Source organism: Melospiza melodia, chromosome 2 (genome assembly GCF_035770615.1).
Source record: "Melospiza melodia melodia isolate bMelMel2 chromosome 2, bMelMel2.pri, whole genome shotgun sequence".
NCBI lineage: Eukaryota > Metazoa > Chordata > Aves > Passeriformes > Passerellidae > Melospiza > Melospiza melodia.
Window position 1 is genome coordinate 82971172 of NC_086195.1, and position 19025 is coordinate 82990196.

Below are 19025 nucleotides of genomic sequence, written 5' to 3' on the forward strand. Positions count from 1 at the left end.
GGAATAAGAGGCGATAAATAGACTATTGATAAATAGACTATTGATGGTAAGGCTTAAGCAGAGAATGATATTGGGTTCCTGTCTCCCCCTCACCCCTGGCATTACCTCAATGAAACACTCTGGCTTACTTTTCAAGCTTGGAGGAAGAGAGAAGCTGTGAGCTCTTTGCCATACTGTTCAAAGAAGCTAAAAGTTTTTCTCCATATGAAAGAAAATGGTTAGGGGATTCAGACTTGGGGAGAGGATTCATAATTTAGTTTGCAGCTAAAAGCTCCTATAATGAAGAAAGTTTTTCTAAAAAACAGTTTAAAAAAGTTTGCTCAAGCCCTGAATCTAAGGCAAAAACCTTCAGAAAAAAATTGGTGGGGAATGACAGAGAGATTATATCCTCACCCTGTCTTCTTGGTATACAGTCTAAAACTGAAGTCTAACATTGTTGTAGTCTTGTCCTTTCTCTAGTTCTCTGTCCAAAACTTTTGATCTTGAGATTTCAGCTTAAGGCACTTTTATTTCTCAAGGCCTTTGAACACTCTATCTGAGGAAGAAAGATTTTGATTTGTTCCAATGAGACAAGCTCACTCATTATTTTTAAATTTCTTTTCACACAAACTGTCAAAGCATCTTCTAGGCAAGCCCTGATTTTCTTTTCATTTTTAATAAGAGAGAAGGCTATGATAGACAACAAGTAATCTTAATTCTACAGTAAATGTTTTTCTTACCAAAATAATATCAAGTACACTTTATTTTCTCAACTACATATATACGCACTATTTCAGCTATCTCAGCACCACGAACTATGCCAACAACTAGACTGAGTAAAAACTGAAAAAAATTAAAATCTTGAGTAGCATCGCAAGACAGTCAGTTAAAATTCACGCAACGAAGTTCTCCGAGCTCCGGGGTAAAGACGTGAAGCATTTTCTTAAGAACTTCGTCTCGTCACCAGGAGAAGGAGAATCCCTCTGGCCGCGTTCCCGTTATGCCAGCAGGCACGGCACGGCCAGCAGGCTACCGTGTGTGGTTTTATGGCAGGAAAGAGAAACTTTTGTGGAGGGAAACCGCTTGAGATCCTGCGGGGACGGCCGGTGCCTTGACCTGGACCCCGCGAAGCGGGAGAAGGCTCGAGATTCAGCCCGGCACAGCGCTTGAGAGCCGAGCGGCCCCGGGGCAGGGGCCGGGCCGTGTGCCGGGGGTCACCCGCCGCCTGGCACCTCCCGCCAGGGTGCTTAGCGCCCCTCGCCGCCCCGGCCCCGCCGCACACGGCGCTCGGCGGAGCGTCCCGGCGTCCGCCCCTCCCTCCCTCCCTCCCTCCCGCGGCACCGGCTCCCCCTCCGCCTCCGCGGCCCGGCCGGCGGCGCTACCCAGCATGCTCCGCGCCGGCGCAGGCGCGGCCGCTCAGGAAGAGGAAAATGGCATAAACAACCCCGAGCGCCGGGACCGCTGAGGAGGAGGAGGCGCCGCCGCCCCGGGCCGCGCGGCCCCTTTAAGAGGCGCGGAGTCGCCCCCTCCTCCTCCTCCTGCCCCTTCCGGAGCCGGACCCGGGGTGACGGCGGTCCCCGCGCCCCTTCCCCCTGCCCGCCCCCTTCCCCATGGTGCCGACCCCGGCGGCGGGGCGGTTGCCATGAACAGCAGCGGCCTGCCCTGCTCGTCGCCGTCGCCGGTGGTGGGGCCGCCGCCGGGGGCGGGGGTCGGCGTGGCGGGTCCGGCGGCCGGCGGGGCGGGGGCCGGCGGCGGCGGCGGGGCCGTGAAGCTGAAGTTCTGCCGCTACTACGCCAAGGACAAGACCTGCTTCTACGGCGAGGAGTGCCAGTTCCTGCATGAGGAGCCGGGCGCCGCCCCCGCCGGCCCGGGGCCCGCCGCACCCCCCCTCGGCGGGCTCCCGCTCGGCATCCCCCCACCCGCCGCCGCCGCCGGGCCGGGCTACTCGGCTCACGGGGCCAGCTCGGGCCCGGCGGCAGCGGTGGTGGGGCCTAAGAAAGCCGAGCTGGGGGCGGGAGGCGGCGGAGGCGGCGGCGGCGGCGGGGGGCTGGATGGCCCGCGGCTGACGAGTGAGTGCGGCGGGGCGGCCCGGGGGTGCGGTGCGGTGGGCTGGGGGGCGCTGCCGGGAGCGGGCGGCGGGCGGCGCGGTGTTCCTCATCCCCGACACGCCGCGGTGCTGCCGGAAACAAACAACAACAGCCATAGTGGTGGCGGGGGACCCCGGGCCGCCCGCCCGGCTGCGGCCGTCCCGGGTGGGTGGACGGGGCTGGGCTGGCTGCCCAGAGGAGACCCGGCCCGCACCGATGGGAAGAAGCGGGCAGGTGTTTGTGGGAGGGGGTTCCTCCTGTGTGGCTTTAAAGGGGCTCCCGGGCAGCTGTACATCCGTTCCTCTAGCGCTAGGCTTGGTGTAGGTTCGCAGGTGTTCCCTGCCCGAAGTCAGGCCGGGAGCAGGGAGGCAGCGCTTTCCCGAGCGGTACCCTTGGATGGGATCTTCCGAGCAGCGTGTATTGAGTGTTAGCTCTTGGAAGTTTGAAATGCTCCAGTTAAAATTACGAAAAAAAAATTTTATAAATTACGATTCATTTCATCATGAGATGAATTGCGTTATGTTGAGGGTGGAAGAACTTTGGAACAGGCTGCCCAGGAAGATTAGGGAGTCTTCCTGTCTGGGAACATTCAAACCCCACCTGGACGGATTTCTGTGTAACCTGCTGTAGGTGATCCTGCCTTGGCAGGGGGATTGAGCTAGATGATCGCCAGATCCCTTCCAACCTCAATGTTACTATGATTCTGTGATAGGTGTCTCTGTTATTTACTACTGTGAGCAGAAATTGTCTCACAATCTTTTTTTGAGGTTTTCCAGCCCTTATGCGCAGCCCCTTTTCAGATGGTGAGAGTTCAGATAGCTTGTGTGTCATGCAGAGCTGCACTGCTGTTGCTGCTCAGTGTTGCATCTCCCTGATGTTCAGGCCGATAGTTAGATGGAGCTTGCAGTGAACTGATTTTAATAACCATTTGTTTCGTAGGTGAAGCAGCATTTGGCAGGCTAGGAAAACATGCTCCTTGAGAAAAGCCGTGCCTCTTTACATGAGTATATCCAGCTTGGCTGCATTATTGATTTTTGACACAAACATGGCATTTATTTACATTAAATGCTTTAGCTACTAAATGGTCACAACCATATTTTTTTCTGAAATTAAGATGCAACCATGCTGAGCACTCAGTATGTAGGTTTTTAGTGCTTGAGAAATCTTTCAGGGTCTTGCAGCTGTTGTTTTGCCAGGTGTGGTGAGCTTGTGCCGCTGAGTATTATCTCTGTAGTTGGTAGCTTCTCAGTGTCTTGCATTAACACAACACTGTTATGTCTCCCCTTTCATGAGGAGCCTTTAATATACCAGTGCATAAGGCTTTCTATTAAAAGTCTTCCAGATTTTTGTTAAACTTAAGTTATTCAAGCCGAAGGCTCTCTTGCCTTTTTTTCTTTTTAATTAAATAGACACATGTTGGAGGGATTCAGCAGCAATAAGTCAATCTTTGTTAATTTTTTGTTTGGACAGAACTTGGTGTGAAACACACCTTTTCCCTGTGGGAAAGAAAATGCTTAGGGGATTCAGACTTGGGGAGAGGCTGCATAATTTAGTTTGCAGCTAAAAGCTCTTATGTGAAGGATGCTCTTCTAAGAAACAGTTTTAAAAATTGTCTAAGCCCTGAACCAAGGCAAAAACCGTCAGTATTTGTGTGTGCTTGGGGGTTGATACTGCTGAGCAGTTAAATTATTTGAAACACTTGCTTCCATTGAACATGCTTGCTGCAGTTGTACCCAGTTGAGGAGTGGGGGCACCAAGAAGAGAGAAACCCACTACAATGCTGTCAGTGGCTGCCTGCTGCGAAGGCCACAGCGCTTGTTGTAGGGGGCAGAAGCTTCCTCTGGTGGATCTTAAAGGACACTAGCGAGGAAAAAGAGCCCAGAAACAAAGGACAGGGAAATTAAAGTTGAAAAGCCAGGAAATGGGCCTAATCTCACTTCTAAACTTTGGTTTGGGATGCAAAAAAAAAAAAAAAAAAAAAAAAAAAAAGGAAAATAATCCTTCAAAACCTGAAGTTGATATATGTAGGTACTGACAGGCTAGTATCTAAATTCCTTGCCTTGCTGATGGCCTGTGTTGTTAACAGTGTGATTTAAAGTAGATGGAATGAAAGTTTTATTTCTGTGCATGTAGGAAGTAAGACACAAAGTCATATTAAAAAAGTTCTGAAGTTAAGAATATGAAAGTGGGAATTGCCAAAAATCACCTGCCTGTACAGTCACTGACTGTCTAATTCAGAAGTATTTGGTAGTCCTAAGGTGACTGTGGATGCCACCTTTTCTTGCTCCTTTCTCACTGGCCACCAGCCTCATTCAGTGCACAGAGGAGATAATGCTCATTGACTAATTAACTGGGTAGTCCTATTTATTGTTAAAAGTGGGTCAGTGCCTCATTCTAACATGCGTGTTACTCTAATCCTGCTTTGAGTACAGGATTATTAATTTACTTATAGGTTTTTCTGTGGTAATCACAAGGGCTCCCCAAATACCAACTTATTTTCACCACATGGCTGGTAAGAATGTTGAGTGATGAGGAGATGGTGAGCAGTGAAAAGGCAAGAAATATTCCAGTGTGGAAGTATTCCACTATTAGAGTATGAAGGGGAATGAACAGCTGACATCCTCAGAGCTAACCAGGAGGAGTTTCTCAGGTGATGTGTGGTTAAGCTATTCTGTGCCCATAGATGTTTGTGGCACTAACATACGAGATTTCCAGAAGTGATCAGATAGTCTTGGAGGAAAACTCTCCTTGGGATTATTAAATACAAAAAAATCCCCATCTCTGGATCAGACTCATCTTCCCCTACATATGTATGGCTGAAAGCCTGCTGGGAAATCCTGCTTTATCCTTGTCTCATACTTATGCTTTTGTCCACATAGCTACTGCTGTCCAATGTCAGAGATGATGAGGTATTTGGCTTAATGTGGCTTTGGCTTGGTGGTGTGGATTTTTGTGTTCCTGAGGGGCAACGCTGACCGTGCCCATGAGCTCCACCCACTCTCAGAAGGCAGCGCTGCTGCTCACTGCCCCCAGACCATTTGACATGGAGCATGTGTTCAAAGCACCATTTCTGTCTCTTCCATCGCAGTTGAGTGCTCAGCCTTCTGCGTGGTTCACCTTCCAAGAGTAAGGTGGCCAGCTGACTGCGTGCAGAATAGAGAATATAGTTGATATTGCCTATCTAAAATTTTATTTAAAAACATTAATCCTTTTTACATAGAACTTCTGTGACAAAATAAGGGGGAAAGGAAAAGAATTCATTTTCTCCAAATTTGGTAGCTACTTAAATTTGCTCGTGGTGCTTTTCTAATAGATGTATGTCCCACATGCCTAAAGGCTATAGAAGAAGCAGAGGTGGATGAATGACTGGTACTTGCTTTTTGGGGGAAAAGATATGTTTAACAGGGCTTAAAAGAGTAGCTTATGGAAGGAGAGCATGGTAGCATGAAGAATTTCTCTTGTATGTGCCCTCTGTTCTCTGTGGCACTTTGCAGCTTCTGTAAGCAGCAGACCAGCAGCCTGCTTTGCTGCATGCTGTGGGCTTGTTCCTAGGCCGCCATCCCTTCTCAGTGCTGCCTGAGGAAAGGTTTAGAGGGAAGTGTTGTGGTATTAAAATGTATCATGCCTATACCTAGGTCAGATAAGTTAAAGTTGCATGAATGACTGTCATTGTATTTGTTAGCTTTCAGGTAGTTGAACAGGTGTAATATTCTTTTGCATGTAGATCTCATATTATATATTGATAGGTACAAGCTGAAGTATGGCTCCAGACATTTGCTAATTTCTGCCCCAATTTTGCTGTGAAGTTTGTAATACATAGTACTGACCCTTTCTTCTGGCTTCTGATTCCTATAAAACACTGGGCTGCTGAGCTGAGGAGTGCCGGGTGTGCTCTGGGCCCGGTGGCTGCCTGTGAGGAGCTGGCCACAGCAGCAGTGCTGCTGCTGCTGTGTGAGTTTCCAGTGCCAGAGCCTAGCCCACCATCTCACTGTGACATGTTTGCATCTGGTTCTCTGCTAGAAAGCCTTTTGCAAAAGCCCTCCTAGGAAATCTGTAGTTGGAAAACAGGTCTGTGTTTCTGCAAGGTGGTGTTTTTCTATGGCTGCTGAGAACAGCCCATCTGTGAATGGACTTTATTGCCAGCCTGCGAGAAGGTGGAAAGGATATCAAGACTTGGCATGTGTTGGGTTGCCCTAATAAAAGCATTATGTTTGTTTTCACAGCCCTAATAAAAGCATTATTTCTGTTTTCACAGCCAACCATCTGCATGTTGTGTCCAGTCAGGGCAGTAGTGGTCACTGCTGTAGCAATTCCATAAGCAATTGCTCCATGTTTGGTTTAGTGAGCATTACAGCTTAGGTTTAGGGACAGCCCTAAATACACTAGGCTTGGAGTGGAAAGACATAGACATTTGTGAATGTTCTGGTTTTTAAAGGGTGCTTGATTCTTTACCAGTACACTTCTTTTTAAACAAGATGAAGCAGCTGACACAGAAAAAATGGAAAGATAGCTATTCATCAAAACTCATACCAAAGGTAATCTGTTGGATTACATTTCTTAATGCAGTGAAAGTGGTCATTATTCTAAATGTGGATTTTTCTTATCTTTGGTAGCATTTCAGTGTTTATAAGTTGAAATGTTTAGAAGCAGTTATATGAAACTTTTAAGTACAAGTATAGTTGCAGTATGTCACATACTTTTCACTTTTCCTGGGGTTTGTTTCTTTTCCACTTGTGTGGAGAAAGTACATGTTATAGTAAAGGTGTATGCTTGAGAATTCTTTTGCCAAACGTGTTTGTGCTTTCTGTGAGTGATGCTATATTAGTTGGTAACCTCACTTGGAGTTTTTTTCCTTTGGAGGTACTTCCCTCTTTAATTTTCATTATGCCTTTTCTGGGAGTTGGCAGATCATACAATTTTCATCTTGTTTTGCTCTGAATATCTTTAAGAAATGGGAAAAAATTCTTAGCATTTGGAGACCAATACAATTGAGAACTGAAGAGTAAAACCAATAACGGCTTATGAGAGGAAATGAAAGTTACTGAGTTCACTTAATCACTTTTTGTCTCATATGTCAGCTCCAGAAATTGGGCAATTAGACATGGGTTTTCTTTTTGCTTTTATGGGTTTCATGTGGAAATAACAGAATCACAGAATATTCTGAGTTGGAAGGGACCCACGAGTCTCTGTTAAGTGAAGGGTCCATAGGAGGAAAATGATTTGGGAGACCTAAGAAAAAGAAAGAGAAGGAAAAATTGCTCAATCTGAAAAGTTATTTGAGATTTTGAGGGCAGTGAAACTTAAAAAACTTGCCCTATTAATTTGCTTTCATTTTATCTGCTTATATACCTCATGATTTTTCCTTGTTGCGTAGGAAATCATTCAGAGTTCAGATATTTCACAAGAATTGTGGATATCTGAGGAGTATTGGTAACCCCTTGTTTCTGGTAGGACCCATCCTGTGTTGGGTACTGAAGAATACTGTAGCACTATTACTCTTGTCATTGTTTTCTGTCTTCAAAGGCAAACAAGGAAAGGAGTGTGATTGTGGGGGTAGTTATGTTACAGGAGCAAACTCTCTGCTATATCTTAGTTATGGGAAGCTTGTTTTTCAAGACTGAGGACATCCTTGTTTAATTTCTGTTTAGCAGGTATTAGAAACTGATTTTTTTTAGGTGTTGCTGTAGGAGTGGGCCTTCAGGAATGATTTGAATGTCCAGAAAGTAGTGACTCTGAGGATTAGCTCAGAAAGGCTTCCATGTGTAAGGAACCAGCTAGAAGCAAATTTAGACTGTTGTGGGTAAAGTGGGCAAAGGGTGAGTGAGGCTAGGGTGATAGACACAAGCATTTCCATAGAACCTCCAAAGCAGAAAAAATAATCTTGGTTGTGAGGCAGCTGATGAAAAGGGGTCAGTGCAGGGATTTACGTAGTAAGCTGATGTGGCTGATGTTTTCCTGATTTGTTGCTTTTGAGTAAAGATGTTATGCTTTACGCCACCAGAAAAATGGTGTGGTGAATCACTGTGTGTGTATGGACACGAGCTGAAATTGATCACACTCTTGTGTGTGTGTGTAGGCTTCATGAGTAGTCAAAAAACTTCCAATCATGTGGTTGCCTTGTTTGGTTCTCAAAGATATTTTGTGCTTAGAACTTACTTGTATTTAATTTGCTTTTAACAGCCTTTTACTCCTGACCTTTTTAAAATTTGAGAATATAGCTATAGAAACAAAGCAAGTATATATACAAGTGAGAGCAGAGACCCAGATTATACAAGTTGTTGTCAAATTGGTCACACAATGTGTGATTCCTGTAGTTTATGGATAGTCTCTCAACTTCAGTTGGTCTGCTGCTGAGGCAAATGTCAGGAAGACTTTTCTTTTGTGCATTCTCCTATCTGCTGTGAAAAAATATCCTTGTGTTCTCTTCAGGTTATCTGCACATGCTTCATGCAAATTATTTTTATAAAAAGTTGACTTTTAGTTGGAGGCTATTAAAACAAAAGCTTAAATGTTTGAAAAAATTGATGCAGTTTATTGAACAGTTCAATGCACTTTTTTTAGGAATTGGGAAAGATCGTGGAGAGGGTGAGCTCTGAAAGCTATGGTATTAAGTAATTGTATCACTTTAAATTGCTGTTTCTGATAACAGAATAGTTCTGATTACTCTTTTGAGAAAGTATCAACTTTAATTTGTATTATCACTGTGCTTTTGGATTTGGTCCATGAGGAGGAGTGCAGCTGCTCTGGACTCTGCAAAAAGACTTTTACAGAGCAGAAGGATGGCACCTATACTGTTTTTCTGTCTTCTTCAGATGCTTATCTTTATCAGATGCTTCTATGATATGTGAGGTATATAAAAAAAAGACAGCCCAGCCATTTACTATTATGGTAAAGATAGCTGTTTTCCTTTGCTTGCCCATGAATATCTCGTGGTGTAGTGGGAGTGCTTGTAAATAAGGCAGCATTTCCCAAACTGTTTTGCTTCCTGTCTGCCTTTCAGCCAACTTGGTTCACTTGTGCTGTCCTCCCTCTGACTGCACTCTGTCACAGTGTCCTAACCCAGGCTGTGCTTTCATTTTTGCCTCTCGTGCCTGGAAGCATCGTTCATTTTCTTTGTCTGGTGCCTCTGTTTCAGAGATTCCTAGTCTGTGTTTCAAACATGTTGCATTAAATGAGAGAGGCATAAGAGCAGTGGAGAATCCAGTTTCCCTAACAAGTTCCAAGCAGGAGCACTGCAGAGAAAATAGCACTGAGGTGTGCAAGCGAGGTTAGCACCAGCAGCACAGGGTTTCCTGGTATACAGAAATGTACATGTCAGTACAGAAAGAAAAATGAGTGTAAGCTCCTCTGACACCTTGATGCTTCTGGGTGACTAAAAGGACACAAATCTTAAATTACTTAGATAAGCTTTGTATAAATGTTTTATTGTTTTTGTCTCAATATTAGGGTAGCTATCTCTGTAAATTCCTCTGGAGATATGGCACTGTAGTTTTTTACTGCTTTATATCTAGCTGAGATAACACCTTGTCCTTAGGATGCACATGTATGCAGTGAACCTATGATTCAGTTTACCAGCATGTGAAAAGTGCACTGTTGTTGTGCTCAGAGTTTAAATCAAGACCATATATAAACTTTTTACTTGGCCTAAAATAATTGTACATTTAGGAAAAAAAAAACCCAAAACCTAATAGCAAAATGAATCATTTGAATCCATGTTTTATTACCTTGCCAGAAATCTTTAAAATATTGTTTTGAAAATTGTCAGCTAAATGTGTTGTGGCCTTGCTTTACCCATTCACTTTGGTAGTAATATATCACATTATTGGAAAGGATCCTTTCTTGTATTATGAACAGTGTCTGAGATCATCAGTGCTGATACTGGGTTCATAAAAGAAGTAGTCTAGGATAATGCAGTATTTGTTTACTAGTTAGTGAAATCACAGAATGAAAGTATCAAAAATCTTTTCAGTTACTATTAGTGTTCTGACAGTGGTAGTGTTAGACAAGGCAAGCATTAAACTGAAATTCACTGGAACTGACTCCTTCAGTTGAAGCACATGTGTTGTGTTCATGGTGGTACTACTCAAGCACTTAAGCTGTGATGAGATACTTTGTTTCTGAAAAATGTCATTGTAATGGGTAAGGCAAAAGTAACTAACTATCTTTCTTTTTTTTTTTTCTTCTTTGGTGTCTGCATCTGGCAGGAAGCCTACTTTCTGCTAAAATTCTGTGGGAGAGGAATTATATAAGAAGATATTTATTTTTAATTGCAGTTGTCACATTAAGCTGCAGTGTTACTCACCAAGCAAGAAAAGTATTAGATAATGTGTATAAAAAGTAGAAAATTTTGTCTTAATTTCTCAAGATGTTCTATTTAATTTCTTTCCAGAATTGCCAGGATGTACCTTCTGTCTTGAATATTGATGGAATTCAGAAATTTGTTCTGTTTTCACACAGCTGCTTACATAACACGTTACCATTTTTCCCCCTCTGGATTCTTTGTTGTTTGCTTGCACATCCGTCTTTACTCAGACCTGCCTGGTCAGCCTTTCTGCTTTTATCAGGAAGGTTTTGCTTCTCTCCAAGAAGAACCTGTATGGATAGTGCTGCTGCACAGCAGAAAGGCTTATTCCTTTAACAAAAAATAGGTAATTCAGGGTTTTCCAAGAATTGCCTAAACTTACTAAAGTTGTAGTCAGTGTCTTAAAAGAGAAAAGGCAGACATGAGAAGTTCATTGGTATTTTAATAGCATGGTGTATGGAATGTTTTAAAGTATTTGCTTGCAGTTGTTCTATAGGAAAGATTTGGATGGATAAATCAAATGCAGGTACTGATGTGAATTTGTAAACACATAAAAATAAAAACTTTATGAGGACTGGAGTTTTCTTCCCCAGCCTAGGCTTCCACTTTCTTAATACCATACTGCTGTTGTGGTAGGAGTGTGCCCACTTCTGCAGACCTTTTATGGGTTGCTTATGATAAATAATTTTTCTCAACTTGTGGTCTTCAAGAAGCTGGTGAGAATTTCTGTTTTGCTGAATGTTTGGCAGAAGGAGGAGAAAGTTGTCTGCTTTTCATAGAGAAGGCCAGGTGGCAAATACAGTAAAAATGCTTTGGTTGTTCAGGTATTTGCTGGGCTATCAGCAGTGTAAAAGCTGAATGTCCCTTTGAACACAAATAGATTATGTATTGAACACTTTTTTTCACTCTGTAAGTAATGCAATAATTACTTTTTCTTGTCTTTTCTGCAGGCTTAATTTTCTTGCTGATTGCTACAGGGAAGTCAGTTTAAGGAAGCTAGTATTGAATTTTCTTTTGAAGGCAATAGTTATACTTGCCACTTTTAGAGCATTCTGTTCTAAACCTGAGCTACTGCCAAGAAAACTGTCCTCAGCTCCATTGGGTGTACTTTTGCTGGTTTTCTTTTGATTGCTCCTGTGGAATATGCTTTCTTGTGCTCTGAGTCCCTCTGCTAGCAGTATGTTTCTAGACAGTTTGGAAGAGGACAATAAAAATCCTGGAAGACAGTAAAAAGAGGACAATAAAAAAGTTGCTGTGGTACTAGTGGAACTGAGCGCTGCGAAGGTGGGTCAGCACTGGAGTACAGCAGTTTGTTGGAGTGGCACAGGGAGGCTGATTGGTGTGGCCAAACCATAGCACTTCAGTACAGAGATGATAAAAGGAAATGTTCTCGAGTAGCTTCTGCTGTTTGAAGTGCCCTGTTAGATATCACTGTGCCAATAGCCTAAATTGTAGCTTTGAGCAGCTTTAAGTGTCTTGGATAGGCTGGCGTAGCAAATAGCAGCAGTAGAAAGGCTGCAGTGTCAAAGATCCCAGCAGCAGCCTCAGCCTTGCTCAGCTCGGGTTGCTGCTGAATGCCTGCTCGTGCCTGCAGCTTGACCTGCCTGGCACTGAGGGTGTTTCAGCCAGAGCAGGAGCAGAGCACCTGGTGGTGTATGTGTGCCCTGGCAAGGTTACTGTCACAGATTCAAGTGCTCTGTTTGGATATTGGGCGACTGAGCTGTACCACCTGTCTGGAGTTACTGCAGGCCAGCTCTGGGGTTTCTCAGTGTGGGAAAACTTGTCAGTTTTCATTTGCTTCTCCCCAGTTTGAAGGATTTTGTGCATTTAGCTGTATTTGTTCAAGGGAGAAATGAAGGTACCTGGATTCTCATGATGACTCTATGCCCTCTAGCATAGTGAGAAGCAGGAATAATAGCATTTTTCTTAATTCTCTAACAGAGCCTGAAGGATTTGGAAAGCTGATGGTGTCATGTGAGGGAGTATCTTGCTAGTTTGTTAAAAATTGGATAAACTCTATAATTTCAGGCAAACGCATAAGATGAAGTAGCAGATATACTGCTGAAATTTTATGGTGTACCTTAAAATGACAGTTGTTCCTGAAAATAAAGCAGGAACTGTTTAGGAACCTGGAACAGGTCAGTTTAGGAACAGGAACCTGGTCAGTCAAGGTGCAGCATAAAAACTGCAGGAGGTTTTGATAACGCTGAAGTATAGGAGGAGAAAGCTATGTTGGAAATGTATTTTTAGAAGAAATAAAAACCACAGTTAAAACCTTCGTTAATTTACAGGCAAACTGGACTGAAACTGCCTACAATTAGATATGGATTTGCTATCTTTTTTGTTTTCTGGTATGAATGAATCCTAGTGTTTTTCGTGATGCCAGAAAACCCTGTATAAGATGCGAACCATGACAGCATGAGTTAGGGACTGACTGTAGCAGGAGGATGAGACAGTAACTGGCATTACTGCAGACATTACTATTTTCCATAGTACAGCAGTTGAACTATAAAATACTTTTCCTAGACTCCTGAATGTGACTTTCCTAAATGAAGGCAAAAGAGCCATTTAAAAGACAAATCAAAAAAGTTTGGTCTTTTTTAGGGCTGTAGCAAGAGGACTTCTGAAGTTTCTATGTAGCTACCTACTTAAAATTATGAAGGAGGAGCTAGAGCATAGCTAGTGGAAGGAGTTTTATTTTCCTGTTCTCTTAGGTAACTTTAAAAAATTTTTGTAAAAAGAAGTAGCAGTTCATTAATACTTAGCATCTTCAAAGTTTCTTAAGTGTTTCCTTCAAACCTACAGAATGAACAAATAATGTTCTCAATTTGGTAACAAAAGTTCAATAATCTTTTTCCCTTGCAAAACTGATGTTTATTGCCACTGAGATATTCCATTTATTTGCTCTCTCACATAGAGTTCTCCATTTGAACTGGTGTTGGTGTTACCCCCAGTGGGCTGATTCATGCAGCTCCAGTCTCAGGGGAGTGCAGCTGGACAGTGTTTCCTTCTGTCTGTGCTGTGCGTGCTACTCATCATCCTCTTCCAGCCCTTCCTGTGGTTATGTATGACTGTACTTCTTTTGCTGCTTCCTGTGCCTAGCACATGGAAATGGCTCACCAGGTTATGCAGTCTGTTTTGGAGGGAAGATTGCTGTTCTGTTGAAAATTGAGGGTTTATAGTATGCATTCCTTTAGCTGTGCCACTAAGTTGCATTTTATTTCCTTTGAGGGTTAGGGTCAGGAAGTCGTTTCCGGGTGTCACCACCTGGCTGCAAGTCCTCCCAGAAGTTCAAGTTGGATAGTTTGGTACAGGATGTTCCTCTGAGTTGGATGTGTGCCTTCCTACCATGAAGCTACCCATTACTCATGCCTGTTGGCTCGCAGTGGCCTGGCCACACTGATGAGTGTCTTTATAATTTACTGTGGGTGCTTTCACAGAAGGTTCATTTGAACTGCAGCTTGTTTACACCATTGTAAATGCCTTTTTTTTCCCCTGTCAAAGTAATACCTGCTTGAGAGTTTTGTGTTAATTATGACAGCTTCTTGTTTTCTTTGTAACTTTTTAGTATTGAATTAATTTATATGTGGTTAAAGTTTTGTATGTTGGACTTTTGTTTCAGTGGGATGAATATCTTCTTGCGTCTTTCACACTTTCTTTCAATCTAGAGGATTTTTTGGGCTACATTTCAGGAAATTGTTGCCACTTTACAAAGAATGAGATGATGAAAATTGTCTTAAGCTCTTAAGGAAGCATTTAAAGTGTTTGTGCTTTAAGGAGTTTGAGATATTTTCAAGTGTGCATTTTCTATATGTTACCCTTTAAAAGAACCAGCACATCCAGTTCCAGACTCTACCTAACACATATATTTTCAAGAAGGGCATGCAAGAATATGGGTCTTCATAAAATAAGCTTGCCTTCTAGCTTTTTAAATGGATTTATTTTCTTTTTGATATCATTATTGTCCTTGTTATGCTTGTTTCTAAAGTTCAGACTCCTCATTGCTTTTCTGCATTTGTGCTGTAACTTCATGCTACAAGTGCTCTCATTTAGTAACTTCTTTCATTAACTCCCTTTTTCATGCTATGCACTATTTTGTTTTTGGTTGTTTTGCTGAGAAAACAGTAGTACCATATTCTGTTCCCCTCTGGGGAAAAAAAAAAGTCCATACATATAATAGATCCTAGTGAATAAACCCATGGCTAAGGAAACGTTTTCTGAGGCATTATTTTTTTCTTTTTTCCTTTTAGTTCCCGGAATGGATGGTGGTGGGTTAGCTGATGCTAATCTGACGGATTCATACTTTAGCACCAGCTTCATTGGTGTTAATGGATTTGGAAGTCCTGCTGAAACCAAGTATCCCATGATGCAGGTAATAGCAGTGATTTGTATAATGTTTCATTGGTTCCGGTGTTCTGGTGTTACACCAAAAAGGGAAAAGTGCTCAAGAGGCAGGACAAATGGAGCCTTCTCGAATGTTTATCTTGTATGATATACAGAGTATATATTCACTTTAATTTTGCAAATGGAAATGAAACAGTATTATTGCTTTAAAATTAATTTGGTTTTACTTGCACTTACCTGAGCTGTTGTGTTGAGCTTTGCTGCATGCATTAATTCTGTGTGAGGTTTCTTTTCTGAATGTGACTTTCTAGATTTCCTTTTAGGCTCATAGCTTTTGATAGCCTTTTGCTAAATATATAAAATTCAGGTTTTAAAACTTTTCAAAGACCCAAAGTCATTGAAGGAAGATGTGAACTGTCAAACCTGAAATTACTAGGCAAAACTTTCAGAATTTTTCAACTCAGACTCTGGTGGTGGTATGTTGAATTCATATTTAAATCTTCTGAAATGTTTCCTTGTATTTATAGTGTTCTGTAGAGGTTGGCATAGGAACTCCCATGAGGTGGAATTTATTGTGTAGGTAGTATTGTGGAAAATTTGCAGCAAAAGTCTGTCGTATTTAAAACCTAAATGAGTATCTACTGAATTAACACACAAAGTATTACAATAACTCCCTCAAAGTGTTATGCATTTTAAAAGAAGCGCAGTCGCTGAAAGAAGATGGTCTGTCCAGTAGTAAACAAAGCAACTTCTGGTAAATGAGAGAGTATGAGTCAAACAGTTCGCACTGAGTCCTGACAACAACTCTCTTCTTTTATATCGAGGAAACTCTCCTTGTGAGGTTACTTTGATCTCAATTGTGGCTGTATAATGGATTGAAAAATAACTCAGCAAAAGGTGGGAATTAATTAGGTGTGTTCCTTTTTTTTCTTTTGGTTGGTTGTTTGTTTTTTTTACTGCATGTTTTCAAGGAGACTGGATTTTCTTATTCGACAGAAATGCAGAAGTATGGAAATGCTTTCTTGACAATTATGCATGATTTAAAAAGAAAAAATTTAACCTCTGATTCCAAAGTGTACTATTGAAGCTGGCAGTTACAAATTTTTTTATAACTGAGGTCCTATAATTTTAACACAAAGTCATTATGTTTTGTATCCTTAAACTGTATTCTACAGAAACACTAGTGTCTTTCTAAACACTAGTTTTTAGGTATAACTGTTTCTTCTAGAAAGACAGACATGCAAGTAAGGTATACATCTAACATGAATGTTCGTGGGATTTTTAAATACTTTACTAATGCCTGAGATTACAGTCAAGGCATTATTGTTTCTCTTTGGGAAGAAATCAATGTGCCTCTTTCCCATTGGAGGACAAGGAAAATTACTTTGGAAGTAGGATTTTATTAGTGTTGAGAATGTGCTTACAGGCATAAAACTACAGTTTGAAAAGCATTCCTGTATTGATTTTTTTTCCTTTGAATCCTGTAATTTAAGTTCTTGTTTACAAAGGTAATGCTGTCTGTTTTGATTGTGTGTCAGCTTCTAGGTTAAGTACATACTGATAAAGTTCAGCCACGTGGAATGAGATTTTCTGTGTCATTCAGCCCTGTGGGGAACAAGGCAATGGAGAAATTTTAGTGGGTTTGACTTCAAATAATACTAGTCATTTATGATTTGGAATAGAGACTTTGAATCTGGTAGATTGGTTATTGTGTCAAGGATCTACCTCTTGCTTGCTTTCTCTGAAAATTTGCACAGATTTTGTCAATTGATTAAACCTTTGCAGAACTGGTTTATATGGATCCACTGGAGACTTCCTAGATGTTAAATAATTTCCCAGAGATGTAATCTGCACTGACAAGTTCTAGCTTGAGTACATTTTTGTAGTTGCAGGTCTGGCATAATCTAGGCCTTGACTGAACTCAGAGCAGGAACACTCATCAGCTTCATTTCCCTCTTTCCTTTCTTCCCCTTCAGACTGAAGCAGCATGGAAGTGGATCTATATTTAATGAAAGAGCTGTATCTGTGTTAATTAGAGCAGAGGGGTGAGTGAGGGAAAAGAAACTTATACTGTGGGCTTAGAGAAGCTGAGCTGAAGATAAGTAAAGAAGAAACCAGGAAAGATTGAGCAAAGGGGATGAAGCAGAAAGGAGATCTTGGTGGGGCACTCACAGAATGGGGACTGGAATGGTAGAAATACAATACACAGAAACTGAAAACAAATTTTCATAATGTAAAGGTGGGACAAAGTAGGGTGGAGAGAACAAATCCGTGTTCCGATTTCTCTCCAGGTTCTCAAATCAGACTGAAGATGCTAAAAGTTTAGTGTTCTGCCATCAATGAAACATCAGATGTCTACTGTAAAATAGTTCATTAACTCCCAGTTTTGCTTTTGCACATGGAAACATCGGTTCCATCTGAGTTACTTTGTCATCTCTGGTGAATCTGTGTAGTTCACAAATAGATGCAGTGAGGCAAGCTCTTCTGCTGGTTTTTTAAAGGTGGGAAATTGCACAAACATGCAAGAAAAAACACTAATAGAAAAACAGTAGTAAGATGCAGCAAGATGTTAGGCAATGGTAAGTTTAGGTTGCTGTTGCAGCCTTGCAGTTATATTTAGAGGTCATAATGTTGTGTAATTCTTTTTCATTGGGAAAATTATTAGTGGGACTTACTCAGAACACAAGATGTGTGGTACATCCATCTGTATTGAGCATCTGTTTGATATGTGATTAAATGTTCATCATATGGTTCTGTGCTTTATTCCTGCATGCTGTTTGCATCCTTGTGAAGACTCTTAGTTGGCAGTGCACTTTTGGGTACCATTACAATTATTCCATCAAACTTCATGCAGTGCTTTCTGTATGAAACAGGGAAGTAGCCTAGATTTTATGGATGCATAGGATAAAAAGGGATGGCAGTTGAACAAACAATACTGCAACAGTGCTGGCATACAAAAGACCTGAGTTTTTGAAACTAATCTTTACAGTTGGAAGGTCAAGAATGCAACTAATGACCACCAGTAAAATACTTGGTTCAAATTGCTTAACTGATCTCACTCTAGCAAGGATAGTAAAAAAGTCAGTCTGTTGAGGGTATTGCTCATTTCTGTTACCATGAAATAATCTTTCTGCTGTCCTTGTTTTATTCACTACATATCTCTCAATATAATCGTCAGGTATTCAATTGATGAGTTGTCTTGACCATTCCTATCTAATCTCCAGAATGTGTTTGTCATGTGCAGGGCATAAAACAGGTTTGTTGAAAAGTGTATGTGGTTGCATGTGTTTGGGTTATCATAATGCATATATAATGGAACCAGACTGCATCAAGCAAAGCTATACCAAAGTTTGGAGTTACCACATTTTTGTGTGCAGTGCCTGAGCTCTAAGACTCAGTGTTAAGTAAGCAGCAGAAGGGAGGAAAGTGGATTATATCATGATGAATTGGGAGTGGATGTGCTGCTTTGACCATAAATAATGTAGATGAATAGTTGTCAACATTTCTGTAGAATGGCTATTTCTGACTTTCAGATTTCATTTCTATCTGTGGAAGAAGGTTTTGCAAGATCTTGAACATATCATTGGGCTTACGTTAGTGACGAAGATGCAGTTAATGGCAATACTCTGCAGTGGGGAAAACAGAGTAAAAGTATGTGGTACAGCTCATAAGAGGCAGGATTTTTGAAGTGACTGCAAGTCTTCCATTTTCTTCCTTTCTGAAAAATACCTCCTTGCCTCGTCCTTCCACTCCTATTACCTCAAAGGTCTTTGCTGATGGTCCACATTTCATTGCCCCCATCATTTTCTGTTATTACTTAGTTTTCTATTGACTAGTAGTCTTCTGTCCTCACTGGTTTGTGTTTTTCCATATGACTGTTTGTTTCATGTCTCTTCTTCCCCGAATCTGCATATGCTTTCATACACTATATTAACAGTTTTGTTTTTCATCTTATCAAAGCACTTTTTTTCTGTTTTCCCCTTCTCTCAGTGATACTAACTGACTGCAGAGCAAGCCTTTGCAACACATGGTCCACAGGCTGCATGCTGTCCTCAAAGCTGGTTTTTTTTTTTTTTTTTGCCATAGCAGCAGCTGCCAAGAGACAGTCAGAGGTGTGGTTCAAAAAGCAGCTCACCACTTTTGGCTTTCCCAGCAGTGAAGAGGCAGGAGCTGGCTGGCTGGGATGCCTCTAATGCTTGGCTGTTTGCTCAGTGCATGCCTCTTGGTTGGCTGGTGTCACTGTTCCTCTGGCATTAATGCTGCCCTTTGACTAACTCGACCAAAGATGCAGGTGATGTGGAAAGAAGATTTAA

At 41.9% G+C, this 19025-nt stretch overlaps 1 protein-coding gene across 6 annotated transcripts in view; it reads left to right on the forward strand.

Moving 5' to 3' along the window:
• The first annotated feature begins 1606 nt into the window (after nucleotides 1-1606).
• Nucleotides 1607-19025, forward strand: part of PAN3 (poly(A) specific ribonuclease subunit PAN3) — a 78630-nt gene continuing 61211 nt past the window's right edge. For all 6 annotated transcript variants that reach the window (XR_010026745.1, XM_063149089.1, XM_063149092.1 and 3 more), the window contains exons 1-2: nucleotides 1607-2048; nucleotides 14619-14740. Coding sequence is in view for 5 of the 6 variants with exons in the window: in XM_063149089.1 (XP_063005159.1) it covers nucleotides 1622-2048; nucleotides 14619-14740 (549 nt within the window). In the remaining variant the exon portion in view is untranslated. The remainder of the gene's footprint in view (nucleotides 2049-14618; nucleotides 14741-19025) is intronic.